The following is a 13,831-nucleotide window of genomic DNA, read 5'->3' as shown; positions in this document are numbered from 1 at the left end:
ATTTGTCAATTACTTGTTTTAGACATCTTAGATATTGTATAAACTACAGAAGCTTTAACTTGCAAGAGTCTGGCATGTATATAAACAGTGCTTAGTATAATGCATCTTATAAAAAAAGATCACAATAAATATCTTCTACAAGCATATTATTATCATCCATGTCGAGATTGCTTATTACAACTATTTTACTCCCTTGTAATTGTTAGAATCATACATATACTATTGAATAGTATCTAAAAACCACCAAACACAAGAGAGATCAGAATGTATAGCTAAAATTAACAAAATAATAAAATAAATCCAGTTCAAATTAATAAATTGAATTTAAAAACTTTATTCTTGCGCAACAGCTCCAAAGACTCGTTCAGACAAAACTCCGCAAGTATACGTGGTCGTTGACAAGTAATGTATTAAGTAAATTAAGAGTATCGTCCAACGAGAAATAAGCGTTATATTGACATTTATCAACTCGCTATCAAATTCGAAAGTAAATAACAAAAGGGATGTTTTGATTAAAGCTAAATTATCTACTAGTTATCTACAATTGTTTCTAATTAAATATGGGTTGTATGTGTTGGAATTCTAATTCACCTATTATTATTTTATTTTCAATTCTCTACATATATATTTTAACATAATTTGTGCATACATGACAATCAGTAATTCAATTTTATTTAACTTTATTTTCCAAGATAAGTTAATTATATCCTAAACACGACCAAATCCTCTTCCTATTCCAAATTTATATGCATAACACTTATTCAGTCACTTGATTGTCAACAAGATTTCATATGACATACATGCTATTCCTAACATCTATCGCCAGTGTGTTGAAATTTTAGTTTTCTAAAACTATTGTGAGCATCCCACCACTACAACAAGTAATTAATTATTTAATTGGTGATCAAGTAATCAAATAATGCAGCAGGCATATGAGATCAATCACGAAAAAAATTACTAAATAACTCGGTACTTGAATTTAAAATAAATAATAATAAAGTTCAATTTCATTCAACACAAAGAAATCTAGCTAACTATGTTTCTAATGATAAAACAATAAGAAGAATGGAAGAACATCACCTGAAATTTATAAATACAAAAAAAAATAAAAAATTGTCACGGTCCAATTCTTGTTCTTAATTATCAACCTCAAAATTTGATTCTTCAAGTTTTTGATGGGTCTTGATTCAATTTCTTACAAGATTTATTCTACTCTCCAACTTATATTGAATTTACCCACCATTCTTAAATGATTTTTTGATAGGGATGTAATTTGAAAGTTAAGAGAGAGATCTTTTAATTGATGCTTATGTTATGTATTCTATATGGCAAAATTAGGCCAAAAGTCATGTCCAAATTGGCTCCCAAAAGAGTTGCAATCACATATGAAAACTGTCTTTTGTGCACGCATGATTATGTCTCTGCTTAGTCATCAATATTTTGGATATAACCTTCTCTTCCAATATCCAATTAAGGTGATTTATAATGTGTTGGAATGCTAACTCAAAGGGCTATAATTCTTATAGAAGAATTTTTCTAATTCGAACTTTTACTATTCCAAAAATGAGTCTTAAACTCTGGCTTAAAATCTGGAATGTGCCTTGTGCAATTAGAAATTGATTTGTGAAGATTCCTTCCCTTTAGGTTTTGTACCTCCTTTGATTTAGATGGGGACGTATTTTTATGAGGGCCTAAATTTTGTCGGGGTTCGCTTCTATACCTCGCCGATTGACATGTAAGTGTGGAACTTTATCAGATTCAACTCCGAAGGAGTATTTCAACGGATAAGGTTTCATCTTTTATTGTCCTAATATGTTGAAAGCCTCTTCTAGATGTTTTAAACAGTCTCCAACCTGAAGGTCTTTCACATGTATGTCATCAATGTATACTTTCACCATTTTTCTATTCGATCTAGGAACGTTCTTTTCACTGATCTTTGGCACACAGTCCCAATATTCTTTAGTTCAAATGACATAATATTAAATAGTATAGTCCCTGATCTATTACAAATGCGGTATATTCCTTGTCAGGTCAATAACAGTTCATGTCCCGCAGTGGCATCTACTAGCCGATCAATTCCGGGGAGAGGAGAGCTGTCCTGATATAAATTGGGTTACGCCACTAATTATCAATTATTTGGCGATTGCTGGAGGTCGATCGATACCAAAGTTCTCGTTCATTTGGAGGCCAATTGGGGTTAATCAAGCTGGCAAAACTCCAGATCAAGCTATGGAATTCAAGATGTTGAAGTTATTGAGCCAAATGTCACAATTCATGCTGGGCATGAATGGTAAAACCGGTTGGAGATATGTGGGTGTAAACGTTGAAGGACTTGAGTCAAGTCGAGACTTCAAAGGAGCTAATAATGCTAGTCACTTATATATTCAATCAACGGGATCCAAAACCATGAATTTCACAAGTCAAGGAGTAAGTTTGAAGAAGGAACCGAGCTCCAAATCAATTGGGAACAGCTTGTTAATTCCAGCCGAAAGTACAGCCAAAAACCAAGAGCTATGCGACCGCATAGCTCTCCAAGACTTGCGGTCTCACCAAACATGGCAGGGAAAATTTGGAGGCTCAACATGTGAACCATGCGACCGCAATACAGGTAACAGTGTCGTCGCACAGAGGAGTCCGAAGTAGATTTTATTCCAAAATTGCACAGTTATACCAAAGGCGGAAAGTTTCAATTGGGCGCTAGTTACCAAATTGACATAATTCTATATGGCCGACTAGGGCTGGGGAAATCTCTCGAACCGAACCGACCGAATCGAACTCGAACCGAACTAAATCGAACCCGACGGTTCTTGTCGAATTAAATATCTGGACGAGTATCTGAATTGAGAACCGACGGGTACAATTCGATTCTCGATTCTGTACCAAGAACCGAAGAACCGAATGAGAACTGAATCTTTCTAACTTTTTTTTTTTATTGAAGAAATAAAATGTTTTTTATTTTAATTTTTTTCAAACAAATTAACAATTTCTAAAAAACAATTTTGGCCCAATAATTATTTCATTTCTAATTTTTTAGCTTTTGGCCAAACCCATTTTATTGTTTGATTTCTAATTTTTATAATTTTTGGCCCAACAATCAACATGATACAACTACCCAAGTCCAACTAAATAAGTAAAATAACCCTACTCTTGAATCTTGAATCCTTGATACAACCTAAAGATTGCATAACCATTAGCCTCCGTCTCTGCGCTCTACAGCTCAACGTCTTCGTACAATTATTGTTGCCGTCCTAGAAAACCCATACAATCACTTATCCTGAGTTCTCAGACAGTCCGATTTTGTTTGCTGCCTTCCTGATTTCGAATTTTGGTGAGTTCTTTCACGGTGCGTCGGTGCCGTTCATTTTCACTTTTCAGTCCAGTAGTCGTTGAATTTGGATGTTTTATTTTCAGTTTGGGTGTCTTTATTTTTTGTGGTAGCTTTTGCATTTGACATATGTGGATCACATTTGGTTTAGAATATTTGTATGCTATATTCTTGGAAGAATGTTCTGTTTTAATGGAGAAGGGAGATGGACGAAAAGTCATTGATGAAGGAATCATTGAGGATTAAATTTATTAAGGATAGTTAAAGGATTTCTTTAACCACTGATTGTTGGACATCAATTATATGGTAGTCACAGCACACTTTATTGATAGAACTTGGAAATTGCATAAGAGGATATTAAGTTTTTCTGTGGTTCCAAATCATAAAAGGGAGACAATTGTGAAGATTATTGAGACGTGTCTGCTTGATTGGGGAATAGAGTGTGTGGGTACCATTACTGTAGATAATGCAAACACAAATGATGCAGCGATCGTTTATGTGAAAAACAAGTTGAAGAATAGGAAACCTGATGATACTATGATTTTAGGTAGCTCTTATCTGCATGTACGTTGTACATCACACATAATCAATTTGATTGTTAAAGAAGGGTTGAAAGAGTTTAATCCATCTATAGATAGTATTCACAATGCGGTAAAATATTTTCGATCATCTCCTTCTTGGTTGACAAAATTTAAATGTTGTATTGAAAGGGAAAAGATTGCAAGCACAAAACTTGCTATTTTAGATGTTCCTACTAGATGGAATTCAACATTCTTAATGTTGGATAGTGCATTGAATTTTGAAAAAGCTTTTGAAAGAATGGAGGAAAAGGACGGATTTTATTGTAAATATTTTGATGAAAATGAAGGTGGAAAAGAAAAAGAGGGGCCACCTACAAGTTATGATTGGGAGAAAGCTAGAAAATTTGTCAAGTTTCTAAGAACCTTTTATGATGTCACATTGAAGTTTAGTGCTTCATTGAGTGTTACTTCCAATATTTACTTCCATGAAGTTTGTAAAATTGAGCAAATTTTGAAGAAAATGGGTGAGAAGCGAAATTATTTGCTAAGTAGTATAGCAAATAGCATGAAAATTAAGTTTGACAAGTATTGGGGTAAAGTTGATAAAATGAATAAGATTTTGATTGTAGCAGTCGTGCTTGATCCTAGGTATAAGTTGGAGTTTGTTGTACATTGCATTGGTATTTTGTATGACAGTGTTAAAGTTGAAGCTACAAAAAACGAGGTCATGAAATTACTGTATGCTTTATATAACCAACAAAAGGGATGGCAACGATCAAACAATGGACCGAGTGGAAGCGGAAATGGGGGTGATGAATCTAATGATGGAGTCACTTTGTTGGAGGACTTGAATGATGATGATGATTGGGATGATTGCAATTTTGATTTTTGGTACAAGAAATTGAAAACTACCAAAATGGATTTTTCTGGAAAAGATGAGGTACAACGATATCTAATGGAATCCACTGAAGATGCTAGTGATGAAAATTTTGACATTTTGAATTGGTGGAAGATCAATAAATCAATATTTGAAATTTTATCTGAGGTTGCAAGGGATGTTCTTGTCATTCCTGTATCTACAGTTGCTTCTGAGTCAGCATTTAGTACTGGAGGGCGTATTCTTGATCCATTTAGGAGTTCTTTAACTCCTAAAACAGTTGAGGCCTTGATTTGTACACAAAATTGGCTAAGGGAAGAATCTAGACTTTTGAAAGTTTCTCAAGATAGAGTTTGCATTGAAGAGACGAAGTTCTATGAGAGCATTGAGACAAGTAATAATACACACACACACACACACTATTAAATCTTATTAGTTGAACACATTTGAATTTATTTATGATTGTTAACAAGTTAATTGTGCTTTTTCAATTTTTTTCTTGCAGAGTTTCTTAATAGTGAGTATGATAAGTCAAGTAATTGATGGATAGTTGAAGTTTAGTATGAGTATCTACTCATTCTACTCTTTGGTATTTGTAAATTAATGTTGTTGGACAACTTGTTATTTACATGTTATTAAATTTGACTATGTTAATTTGTAAAACTATGTTTGAATATGTCATTAGTTGTATTTATATAGTGTTTTTATAGATATTAAAAAATTTAATTATAGTACGGAACCGAATGGAACCAAACCGCACTGAACGGAACCGAACCCGAACGGTTCCATAATTATATTTGGACCCGACGGTTCCATTTACTAGATACCCAAAAATTTCGGTTCAGAACCGAACCGACTCGACCCGTGCCCACCCCTATGGCCGACAGTTTGGGTGATCCTTTAATAGTTGTCCCCTTATTTGATTAGTATTCTAATATTTTTAATATCTTTAAGTTAATTTGGATGTTAATTAGTGGTTTATTATTAGTTTCCTTTTAGACTAGGATTCTAGGTGTTATTATAATTTTATTTTTTTATTTTTTTTAAATTAGGTTTTTTTTAGAGGTTTTTTTTTTTTTTCCATCCAGCTTTGCATCTTAGGCTTAATTTTTGCATAGAAACGACTTTGGGATCTACCCTCATAATGTCAGCACGTTTCCAAGGGAATATACCTAGGTTAGCAACTAGGATGTTTTTAACAATCCTTTTATGGGTTCACTCAATTCCTTGCCAATTTTTAAAGCTTTACTCGCATCTGCTGAGCTAACGGAAAAGCTTTCATGTCTCATTTTTTATTACTTTTGTGGTTCATAAGCAGGTTTCTTTGATTATACTTTAAGAACATTTCACCTTTATTCATGGAGTACCTCACATGCAATTGAAGCAACTTTGGGATCTATCCTCATAATTTCAGCACGTTTCCAAGGGACTATACCTAGGTTAGCAACTAGGATGTTTTTTAACAATCCTTTTATGGGTTCACTCAATTCCTTGCCAATTTTTAAAGCTTTACTTGCATCTGCTGAGCTAACGGAAAAGCTTTCATGTCTCATTTTTTATTAATTTTGTGGTTCGTAAGCAGGTTTCTTTGATTATACTTTAAGAACATTTCACCTTTATTCATGGAATACCTCACATGCAATTGATGGAGGAAGATGATTATATTTGCATGCTTCATGGCTGGTTGTCCAAGGATTTCGTCATTTACTGATTTATCCATGACAATGTTGAAATTACTATACCCTTGGTATACCTGGAGCGTCTCTCCTATCTTTACTAACAAAGTGGTGTGTCCTCATGTCAGTGTATTAATTGGATTTAAGAGTAAGTATTTACCGTGCAAATCTAAAGAAATAAGATTACGGAGATTGAAATCATCTTAAAGTACAAAAGTAATCATCTTAATTATATCCCATGAGGTTTGTCATCTTATTATGAATCTCATCCTTCTATCAACCCAATAGTGTGGCTTCATCAAAGCCAATGACTTGACACAATTCAAGCTCCAAATCATCTTATTTTAAACTCGGGCTTGAATATTAATTTCGAAAACTGCTCCACTAAACAAGTGAAATCGCACGTTTAATTCAATAATTACAGATCCAATACATCTCAGCAATTAGATAAAAAATTTGACTTTGATTGCTCCCCCTTTGTGTTGCCAATTAAATTAATAAAAAGTTGTATTAATTAAGTTTTTTATTTTGTCCCTTACAAACTTAAGAGTTATTCTTACTAATAGTAACCCAAATAGAAAAATATCTAGACACAAAAATCGTAATTAACTCAAGAGGTATAATATGGATAATCAAAGAAATGTCTTTAGATTTAATGAGAATGAAGTAAAGAATGACTTAAAGGTGCAGAATCAAAGAAATGTCTTGAGATGTAATGAGAAGGAAGTAAAGAATTACTTAAAGGTTTACATATACTTGTATTTACTTTAAGTAGAATAAAGAAAAGTATGAATATGCCCCCTGGAGCATAGCCTAGTGGTGTAAATGACCGGAGAGAGATTATCTCACGTCTTGCTGGCAGTTGCAGTGTGGGGGTTCGATTCCTAAGACATGGAATTGAACTCTTTATAGGCACAGTGTACAGGCAGCTCTTGTTTCCTGATCTGTTGGGGCACATCCTGCGATTTACCTCCCTCACAAAGCTCTAGAGGCGAGGCGATGGGGGCCTTCAAGGTTGGAGTTCAACCTTTAAGAAAAGTATTGATACCTTTCCCAATATATTGTACTTACTTTATGCTTGTTGTCTAATAGTATGATACAAGTATTTGAAACTCATAGTCTATAAATAGAGTGAATGGACAAGAGGAACCACACACCTCTCCCAACTGACTATAATATCTCATCCTGCTCATTCAAATGGCTACATCCCAAACCGAGATCAAACGCTCTGATTTCCCCAAGGATTTTATATTTGGTGGTGCAACATCGGCATATCAGGTTTGCAACTGATTTTTCAAGTTTTCGGTGCTAACACTGGCATATCAAGTGAGTAATTGGTATGTTTTAGTATGTTGTATATTTGCACAGAAAAATGGGCAAACCGTACTATTCGTTAATAATGTGAAATACTATTAAATGTACCTTATAAAAGAATCCATTATAGTTTAGAATAATGAAGATTTGCTGAAACGATCATGTGGGAATGTATATGTTAGACGGTCCATCACATGCAATTTAACTTTCTTGAGTTCTTAATTTGTGGATGTATAATTTATTTCAGGTAGAAGGTGCTTGGAATGTAGATGGTAAAGGCCCGAGTAATTGGGATGATATGACAGAAAAGCATCCTGGTCTCTTCAATCTCTCTCTTTCTAGTCTTGTGTGTTTAAAATCAGTAAATATAAAATATAAATTAACATAAAAGATCTCAGCTACTCCTATATATTAGGTTGTGCATTTGAGATGAAATCTCCATTCTCATTATTTTATCATCGTCCAACAAGCTCAAAAAAGTAACTTGATCCATCTCAAATTCAAACAAGCGTTCGAATTCAAGGATTGATGTTTTTTAACAAGTCATTATCCTGCTGAGGCATGTTAAGTGTATAATCTCTTATAAGTTAAATATATCAATCAACAAAAGAAGGCTTGTGTAACTCTTTTTACCAAAGTTTTCATTTTAAGATAGAACATATTAATTTACACGCACACACATGTACATTCAGTGGTGGAGACGGGGTCCTGGGGTTTTTTTTTGGGATTTTTTTTATTTTTTTTTAAAGTCATGTTTGGTATGAATTAAAATTTAAATTTTAATATGAATCAAAGTTAACAATTAATTTTAATAGAATATTTCATGAAATCCACAACTTTTTAACTTTTATCAAAATTTATTAAAAATCTGATTTTAATCTCTACCAAACGGAGGCAAAATCATAATAGATTTGAACTTTTTTCCTTTATCTTTCTCTTTAGCTACTTTCTCCCTCATGCCTTTTATCAAATTCTTAACTTCTAATTTTTTAAACATTTATCGATAATTTTTCTATAGATTATCACATATATTACAATTCTTCACTTCCCAATCAATTTTTCAATTAATTAAATGCTATAGATTATTTTTTCTATCAAATTGTGTATACAGAACGGGTCTGAAATGATTATGTCCAATTTTACTTATATTTAATGAATTCTGTTTATTTGATTGATTTTTAGTATTGAATATTTGTTAAATAGTTTTTCTTTTCGACTATTTGAATTAATCGTTTTAATTGATTGCTTGCATCAAAATTTCAAATACATTATAAATTTTTTAAACATAAATATATATTCTTTTGTGATGAGCAAAATATTAATAAAATGACGGTTTGAAATCAAATAAATGAAAATGATGACCAAAATATTAATGAAGGGATTTTTTTAAACGTAAATCTTATTTTTTCGAGTCAAGTATGAATCATTCAAAAATTAAGAATAAAGTATTCGATCTATACAAGGTTTGAGTGTGCCCTCCTAATTTAAAATGTCTGTGTGGCAGATAGCATTGCGGATCGTTCAAGTGGACAAGTGGCAATCGATCACTATAACAAGTTCAAGGTAAATGCGCTCAGCTATTTAATTTTTCGTAGCAGATAGTGATGTTAATTCATTTATATTACCGTATCAAAATTCTATATCTATTCAAGCATTAAGCGAGGCTCATCTGATCCCTTACAATATTTAAGTAAGTGAAAAATGAATTGAACTAATAGCTGTAAATGAATTAAATAACTCTTTTGATCCATTAATGAAAAGAAAAATGCTATTAACTGGAACATAGCATTCAAAATGAGTTGATACTTTGTTGGCACTTGAAGTCAAAAAGTTCAATTTTTAAAAAAGTGGAAGAAACAAGAAAGAAAAAAATCAATTAAAATTGATTGTATTCTAATTTAAGCCACCAAGAATAATATTTTTGAATGTATATTGTACTCACTGTCAATAATGTTGCAGGACGATGTGGCTTTGATGAAGGAAGTTGGTTTGGATTCTTATAGATTTTCAATTTCATGGTCCAGAATCTTACCAGGTACCAGATTGTGCTTAAATGATTTTAGAAAGACAATTTTTTTTTTCTTTTTCTTTTTTTTCACTTCAATAATGAAACGTCAAAGATGTAGCGTTTGTACATTATTTAATTTTTAAGCTAAAGTGATGTTTTCTGCTTAAAATTTTTTAAATGATTATAAAGGGCTAGGCAAAGTTGAAAAGATTCTGGACAATATAGAGTTCATGGTCTACATTGACAAGTTTGACTAGGTAGTCTAAATTGGCTCGAAAGCCTCATAAACCTTGCCTAGTTTTCAAGTCGAACATAGAGAAAAGGAAGAGAAAATTGTAGAAAAACTTTTGACAAGAAAATGTTATCGTTAGAACAAATGTAAAAATATTTTGAAAAATAGAAGTATTTAGAAAGCCAGAAGTTGTCTCTAATGTGAGACCTCACCAAGCAATTTCCTCAATATTGGATATCAGTAAAAGTTTCTTGACTTTATTTTACAGTGGTGTTAGTGGTACATAGGGGTGTACCTAAACGTGTACACCCCTCTCACATGGGGTGTGGGATTCACCTGAATAAAAAAACACTTATTCGGGTGGACCCCAGACTCCATGTGAGGGGGGTGTACACCCTTAGGTACACTCCATTATGTACCACTAAATTAGTTCTTTATCTTAATATGAGTATAAATTTATATTGATATTTTAGGTGGTAGACTATGCGATGACATAAGCGAAGAAGGAATCCAATTCTATAACAATCTTATAGACGAACTTGTGAAAGAAGGTTAGACTTCTTTGAATTCACGTGTTTATTGTGTCTTTAAGAAAATGATTCTCATTTTTTATTTAATTAGTACATGATTGGAAGTTCAAATTGATATGCCTTTGAAATCATTCCTTCTCCTATAAATTAAAATATAAAATCTAAAGATATTATGTACCTCAATTTCTCTTCATTTATTTTGTGTAGGCATTAAGCCCTGTGCAACTCTCTTCCATTGGGACGTTCCCCAAAAATTGGAAGATATATATGGCGGCTTCTTAGATCATCAAATTGTGTAAGTAATCGATCTTGCATCGCATGGAACATCGTGTGCTAGATGTTTAATAGATGAATTAAGCAAAGTCATTTTCTCAAACACTATATATTAAAGGAAAAGGCAGAAATCTTTTCTTCAAAGAAAATGGAAAATAATAAGCAGATTGATCTCTTGTACGAAGATAAAAGTCATAGGTGAATTTTTTATTTTCTTTATTATTATTATTTTTTTTTTTTACCATCTATGGGTTTTTTACAGACATATATGTTGATATTTAACTTGTTTCACATTGCCATAATAGGGAACATTTTTGTGAGTTCGCCGAAATATGCTTTTCGAAATTTGGTAATCGAGTGAAACATTGGGTCACGCTTAATGAGCCATGGTCCTTTACTTTTTATGGATATGTGCATCCAAGGTTTCCCCCTCGTCGAGGTTATCCTCTTGGAGCATTGGCATTGGATCACACTCGAGAATCATTGGAACGAATGTGTCGTTCCTCGATCCTTAGGCATAGAAGCAGCATCAATGTTCCTCTGTTTCCTTCATCAAGAGGATATATGGCCAGAGATCCGATCAGTGAACTAGTTGATAGCGCATACAATTTGGACAACGTTCCTTCCTCTGAACGAAATGCAGCGAGAAAAGTAATTGCTGAGGCACTCAATGTGCCTTACACTGCATCCTTTGAAGATAGTACTTCCTCTGAAGGAGATTCAGTCAGAGAGGAAGTAGTTTCTTTCTCGAAAGGAGATCGGGTCATTCTAACTTCTAAGACACAATCCCCTCAAGTTCTGGACTCGAAAGGAGATCCGGGAACAGAACCATATATAGTGGCACACAATTTGATCCTTGCTCATGCACGTGCGGTTAATATATACCGGAAAAAATATCAGGTTTTTATTTTAACATTTCACACACGTACAAAAATAAATAGGTAAATACACACTTTTGAAATTTTACAAATATTAATACATCTGTACATACAGGGAAGCCAAGAAGGCAAAATAGGGATGACAAACGTTTCAATGTGGTATTATCCTTTTAAGGAAGAAAGCAAAGAGGATGTCGAGGCTGCTTCGAGAGCACTTGATTTTTTGTTAGGATGGTAATTGTTACTTGTGCTAGAGCAGTTTATCTTTACCACGAGCAATTACTCTGCATCTCTATAAATTCCTGAATCTCCCAATGAAATTAGTGCCTGGGAAGTTCGTTAAATTGGAATCCATTATCGGAAGTTTCTTCTCTTCTATTCTTTTTATCCTTTAGCCTGTTTATGCATTTTTGTTTATGCCTTATTAAGAGAATACATTATAGATATATTTTTGTTCAGGTATATAGTACATCGATAATAATTCTAATTTTAACACATCTCCTGTTCAGGTTTGTAGCCCCTGTAATAACAGGTGATTATCCACCATCCATGAGAATCAATGTAGGAGAACGTCTTCCCAAGTTTAAACGAGATGAGGTTGCACTAGTGAAAGGTTCCTGTGACTTCTTAGGCATAAATTATTACACGGCTCGTTATGCCCAAAATGTACCTCGAGATTCTTCAAAAACACATTTTGAGAATGATCTGCATGTTGATGAGAGGAGTAAGTAGTGGGACCTTTTCTCATGTTCAGTTATAACTTTTTACCTTGACAAAAAATGGACACTACTTCTAACAAGATGTTTACTTTTCATTCTTTTAGCTCATGATCGCTATGGCAAGCCGATTGGTGATAAGGTGAGTCATTTAGAAAAAGAATATAGACAATGGAATGGATTATTCTAACAATTTAGGCATATCAACAATTTTTGGTGAAATATGATTATGTCATAGACTCCTAATATACGAGCACAATGAACTAAAATAGATATAATGGTTTACATTATTTTCGATGCTTACGTATAATCTAATGTAATTACAAATCTTTTTTACTTCGTGTCAGGGTGGTTCGTCATGGTTGTACATAGTTCCAGAGGGAATTTACAAGATAATGCTTTATATAAAGACACATTATAATTCTGAGATTTTCATTACAGAGAATGGTATATAGTCATGTTTATTTATGTATATAGCAAGAATATACATTACAAATACTAAATTTTCAGAGCATTTAGTGATTTGTTGAATTCTTTTATAATCTCTTGTAGGGCTGGATGAATTGAAAAACGATGAACTAACAATTCCAGAGGCTGTTAAAGATGAAAAAAGGGTTAAGTATCACAAGGACCATCTTAACCAACTTAGAAAGGCAATAGAGTACGTCATTGTTTTTTTTTTTTTTTTAATCACATATTGTAGTTAAATTCGAAGTAAAATTGTAAATTTTGAAACTAATCAACTAGTCTTTCATTTTCAGGGATGGTGTACGCTTGAAAGGTTACTTCAAATGGTCATTTTTTGATAATTTTGAATGGACACAAGGGTACAATGTTAGATTTGGAGTTCATTATGTAAACTTCAAGAACGAGAAAGAATTGGAAAGACACCCTAAAAATTCAGCTAAGTGGTGGAAGGATTTCCTGAAAAACTAAAAGGACTCCATGGCTACAGGATGTCAAAACTCAAGAAAAACGAACAGTTCTGCAAAAAGGCCAAAAAGAAACAATGTTTAAATTAACAATTACTGCTTACTTTAATTAATTTAAAAATGTTGTGTTGAATAATGCAAGCATGGATGCATGCTTGACGTATCTTTAGTTTCGTCCTTTATTCTCTTGTCAGCAAAGAAATAAAGTAATGCTGTAACTTTTAGTCAATATAGTCAAATAAATGGACCCCTTCGAGGTTCCAAGTGTAATCTCGTGTTTCTGCAATAATGGGCATTGAACTTTCACATTTGGTTAGCATCATTGTGAACTGTTATAAATGTAGTAGCAAAGATTTTTGTTTTATGGATCCCATCTAAACTACCGACAAATAGATGCACACATCCACATTTTAAGGGTAAAATTTTTATTAGGTTTTTATCTAGTCTAACACAACCTAGAAGGTGTTTGAATGTATTGATTGTATAATATAACTCGTAAGAGAATATCACACATTTATCTAGGCTCTTAAAGTTACTTAAATGTTACTT

General features: G+C 32.9%; 2 protein-coding genes across 3 annotated transcripts; both read left to right on the top strand.

Annotated features, from left to right (window-relative positions):
* The first annotated feature begins 3,628 nt into the window (after positions 1-3,628).
* LOC111408534 (zinc finger BED domain-containing protein RICESLEEPER 2-like) lies at positions 3,629-6,382 on the top strand. The gene is made up of 6 exons (XM_023038281.1): positions 3,629-4,112; positions 4,194-4,675; positions 4,745-5,117; positions 5,229-5,258; positions 6,042-6,200; positions 6,306-6,382. The coding sequence occupies exons 1-6, from the start codon at positions 3,629-3,631 to the stop codon at positions 6,380-6,382; spliced, it is 1,605 nt and encodes a 534-aa protein (XP_022894049.1).
* A 1,153-nt stretch (positions 6,383-7,535) lies between these two features.
* LOC111407841 (beta-glucosidase 24-like) lies at positions 7,536-13,598 on the top strand. Of its 2 annotated transcripts, XM_023037528.1 has the most exons (14): positions 7,536-7,677; positions 7,961-8,030; positions 9,218-9,276; positions 9,673-9,748; positions 10,427-10,504; positions 10,691-10,778; positions 11,062-11,474; positions 11,571-11,656; positions 11,750-11,868; positions 12,144-12,358; positions 12,458-12,492; positions 12,698-12,797; positions 12,903-13,011; positions 13,112-13,598. In XM_023037528.1, exons 1-14 carry the CDS (start codon positions 7,597-7,599, stop codon positions 13,284-13,286), a joined length of 1,704 nt encoding a protein of 567 aa, XP_022893296.1. In that variant the 5' UTR covers positions 7,536-7,596; the 3' UTR covers positions 13,287-13,598. The 2 variants fall into 2 exon arrangements, with proteins under 2 accessions (XP_022893296.1, XP_022893295.1); XM_023037527.1 differs by having other exon boundaries at positions 11,062-11,656.
* Positions 13,599-13,831: the final 233 nt, after the last annotated feature.

This window comes from Olea europaea, chromosome 13 (genome assembly GCF_002742605.1).
Source record: "Olea europaea var. sylvestris chromosome 13, O_europaea_v1, whole genome shotgun sequence".
NCBI classification, from domain to species: domain Eukaryota; kingdom Viridiplantae; phylum Streptophyta; class Magnoliopsida; order Lamiales; family Oleaceae; genus Olea; species Olea europaea.
Note: the sequence above shows the minus strand (reverse complement) of the source record. Positions and strands in the feature narration are given on the sequence as shown.

Excerpts from the sequence above, each read along its gene's own strand:
- LOC111408534 (XM_023038281.1), top strand. The coding sequence starts at position 3,629 with ATGGTAGTCACAGCACACTTTATTGATAGAACTTGGAAATTGCATAAG. Across the intron at positions 4,676-4,744 it reads GTGATGAATCTAATGATGGA|AAATTGAAAACTACCAAAAT; the intron begins GTCACTTTGTTG and ends TTTTGGTACAAG. Across the intron at positions 5,259-6,041 it reads TAGTGAGTATGATAAGTCAA|GTTTCTTTGATTATACTTTA; the intron begins GTAATTGATGGA and ends GTTCATAAGCAG.
- LOC111407841 (XM_023037527.1), top strand. The coding sequence starts at position 7,597 with ATGGCTACATCCCAAACCGAGATCAAACGCTCTGATTTCCCCAAGGAT. Across the intron at positions 9,749-10,426 it reads ATGGTCCAGAATCTTACCAG|GTGGTAGACTATGCGATGAC; the intron begins GTACCAGATTGT and ends TTGATATTTTAG. Across the intron at positions 12,493-12,697 it reads GCAAGCCGATTGGTGATAAG|GGTGGTTCGTCATGGTTGTA; the intron begins GTGAGTCATTTA and ends ACTTCGTGTCAG.